The following is a 3,257-nucleotide window of genomic DNA, read 5'->3' as shown; positions in this document are numbered from 1 at the left end:
GGGAGTGGCCACTGCACTCCAGTCTGGGCGACAGAGTGAGACTCCAACCCAAAAAAATAAAAAGATGAGATCTCGCTATGTTGGCCAGGCTAGTCTTAAACACCTGGGCTCAAACAATCCTCTCACCTCTGCCTCCCAAAGTGCTGGGATTACAGGCGTGAGCCACTGTACCCAGCCAAATTAGCGACATTTATTTTGTGCTCAGGGTCAGCTTATATTTGAATCCTGGGGGAAAGGGTGGAGTGAGGGTGATACTAAAACTGATTATTAGCTATGAACCCATTAGAAAGCATTGAGGTCCTGGTGTGGTGGCTCACACTTATAATTGCAGCACTTTGGGAGGCCAAGCGGGAGGATTACTTGAGCCCAGTATTTCAATACTATCCTAGGTAACATAGCGAGACTTCGTCTCTACAAAAAATCAGAAAATTAGCCGGCCGTGGTGGCATGGGCCTATAGTCCCAGCTATTAACCCCTGAGCCCAGGAGGTCCAGGCTTTGGTGAACCATGATTGTGCCACTGCACTCCAGCCTGGGCGACAGAGTAAGACCTCGTCTCAAGGGGAACAAAAGCACTGAGTGCTTAGTGGATGATAGTCAGTGGGGCTGGAACACTAGAGCAGAGAGTCTTGGTCCTGGCCTAAGGTTGAGGGGGACTGATCTCCAAAGGGGTGGGATGGGCTGGGAGCTGTGGGCCTGTCTAACCCTGCCTGCCTCTGTCTGGCACAGCCCCCTCAGCAGTGCACTGCAAGCCCATGGTGGTGGACAGCCAGCTGTACGTGGTCGTGGCCCAGCTGTTTGGCGGCTCTTACATTCACCACTGGGACCCCAACACCACACGCTTCACCAAACTGCAGGACATAGACCCCCAGCGCGTGCGCAAACCCAACGACCTAGAGGCCTTCCGCATCGACGGCGACTGGTACTTTGCTGTGGCCGACAGCTCCAAGGCGGGTGCCACCAGCCTCTACCGCTGGCATCAGAATGGCTTCTACTCCCACCAGGCCCTGCATGCCTGGCACCGTGACACTGACCTCGAGTTTGTGGACGGCGAGGGCAAACCAAGGCTGATCGTGTCTAGCAGCTCCCAGGCGCCTGTCATCTATCAGTGGAGTCGCACCCAGAAGCAGTTCGTGGCCCAGGGTGAGGTGACCCAGGTGCCTGACGCCCAGGCTGTGAAACACTTTCGTGCTGGCCGCGACAGCTACCTGTGCCTCAGCCGCTACATCGGTGACTCCAAGATCCTGCGCTGGGAGGGCACCCGCTTCTCTGAGGTGCAGGCCCTGCCCTCCCGGGGCTCGCTGGCCCTGCAGCCCTTCCTTGTGGGTGGCCGTCGCTACCTGGCACTGGGCAGCGACTTCTCCTTTACCCAGATCTACCAGTGGGACGAGGGGCGACAGAAGTTTGTACGGTTCCAGGAGCTGGCTGTGCAGGCCCCTCGGGCTTTCTGCTACATGCCTGCTGGGGACGCCCAGCTGCTCCTGGCCCCCAGCTTCAAGGGACAAACACTGGTGTACCGACATGTAGTGGTGGATCTCAGTGCCTAGGGAGATGCCAAGGCCTCCGGGCTCCTCGGGATGGCCGCGGGAGGCTGGGTAGGGGCTTCTGTGAGCGGCACGTGTGCATGCGTGACAACAGGTGGCCACCCACATCCGTGACCTCACATACACACATACCAGGCGGGCATGGACCCACCCTGGGGACTGGCCCAGGGGAGCCATGTACCATCTCTGTAAGTAGCATGAACACTGGTATCTGCACCAGGCACACCCAGTATACCCCGCACTCGGTGCCCTCCACCCTATCTGCAGTCCCCCCTCGCTCTGTTGCCTTCCCTACTCTACACCTCCCCCATCTCGTGCATATTGGTGAAACGGGGTGGGGTGCTGGGAGGGAGGAGGACCTGCACCCTCCTGACTCTCCACTTCTTCTGCCCCTCTGATCCTCTTGTCGGTGCTCAAGGTGTTGTGTACCTGCTCAGGCTCCCTAGTGCAGCCCACGGTCACATTCGTCATGCTTCCAGGTGCACTCACCCCTGCCCCACCTGCTGCATGCACACGTGGACACTGACGCACACATGCTCTTATACACTCACACATCTGTCTACACTCCCGTTCCCACAGATCAACAAGGCGCGTGTGCACACAGGCAGCTTCGGCACTGCCTGAAGGGGATCCCCTGTTACCTTGACTCTCAAAGGGGCCCACAGTTCTCATCCCTCCTCTGCTCACTCCAGTGTGCCCACCTCGCAACTCAGGATGAGAATGGCCATTCCAGCCGCAGAGTGCCAGCTTGGCTTCCCGGGGGCAAAGCCCTTCTGCCTGAAGCAATAATAGCAGCAGACCCGGGGTGCCTGTCAGTACTGCATCTGTTCTCACAGGAGTGTCCTTTGTGACCTTGAATCCCAGCTCATCGTGGACAGGAGTCCCCCCAGCTGAAAGCCTTTCTGCTTTTCTCTCTGTAGCTGTCACCTCCTCAGACTTGGACCAGCCCCTGGCTCACCCTGTCTTTGAGACATGGCCTCTGAGCTGCGCTGGCTCCTTGGCCAGGCCCAAGAGCTGACCTCTGAGCTGCTTGTGAGGGGGCTGGGAGGGGAACTTGGCTTGAGGGCAAGTTGAGGCCCCGGCACCCCCTCCTGCAGAGAGGCACCCCTAGAAAGCAGCGCCTTTCAGTGGGTGAGGGGCCAGTGGGAGGGACCTGGGAACCGAGCTTCTGCTGCCATCTGCTGTACGCTAGGCATGGACGGCTCTGAGATGCCAGGTTGGTGCAAGGGAGCTGGTAGGGTGGGGCGGCCCCCGCCATGGGGCCAGAGGGTGTGATGCTCCTTGCGGCAGGGTGCCCAGGGTACTGGGGTGGAGAGGGGGCAATGCTTTGATTCACTTGCTTCAAATAAAAAGTTCTCACCCCACGGCCAGCTCTGTGTTATCAAGTCATAGCATTGAGAACAGAGCCCAGGCTGGCTCTGCTGCACCCTGGTGCACCCTGCTGCATCCAGAGCCCAGGCTGGCCCTGCTGCACTCAGGCCCGGTGTCAGCTTCCAGACCCTCTTCCTCCAGGCTCCCTTCCTTCTGAGGAGTGGACAGCCCCAAGGTCAGCTGGGGATGGGGTCAGGAGTTCACGGGGATGGCATGCAGGTTCAGAGCCAGTGTGACGAGTCTCCACCACCTGGGGTTGACTCACAGCCCAAGTGTTCTTTCCTGGAGATTACAGTCTGGGGACCCATAAGACTTGAGTCTGTGCCTCTGTCAGGTCAGCTCT

General features: G+C 58.8%; 1 protein-coding gene across 2 annotated transcripts in view; it reads left to right on the top strand.

The window, feature by feature from the left end:
• LGI3 (leucine rich repeat LGI family member 3) overlaps positions 1-2,911 on the top strand; it is a 9,672-nt gene extending 6,761 nt beyond the window's left edge. For both annotated transcript variants that reach the window (XM_021715271.1, XM_021715272.1), the window contains exon 8: positions 729-2,911. In XM_021715271.1, coding sequence (XP_021570946.1) covers positions 755-1,546 — 792 coding nt within the window. In that variant the 5' untranslated portion in view covers positions 729-754 and the 3' untranslated portion in view covers positions 1,547-2,911. The remainder of the gene's footprint in view (positions 1-728) is intronic.
• The last annotated feature ends 346 nt before the right edge of the window (positions 2,912-3,257 follow it).

Source organism: Carlito syrichta, unplaced genomic scaffold (genome assembly GCF_000164805.1).
Source record: "Carlito syrichta isolate Samal-C Ts95f unplaced genomic scaffold, Tarsius_syrichta-2.0.1 Scaffold306946, whole genome shotgun sequence".
Taxonomy (NCBI): Eukaryota; Metazoa; Chordata; class Mammalia; order Primates; family Tarsiidae; genus Carlito; species Carlito syrichta.
Note: the sequence above shows the minus strand (reverse complement) of the source record. Positions and strands in the feature narration are given on the sequence as shown.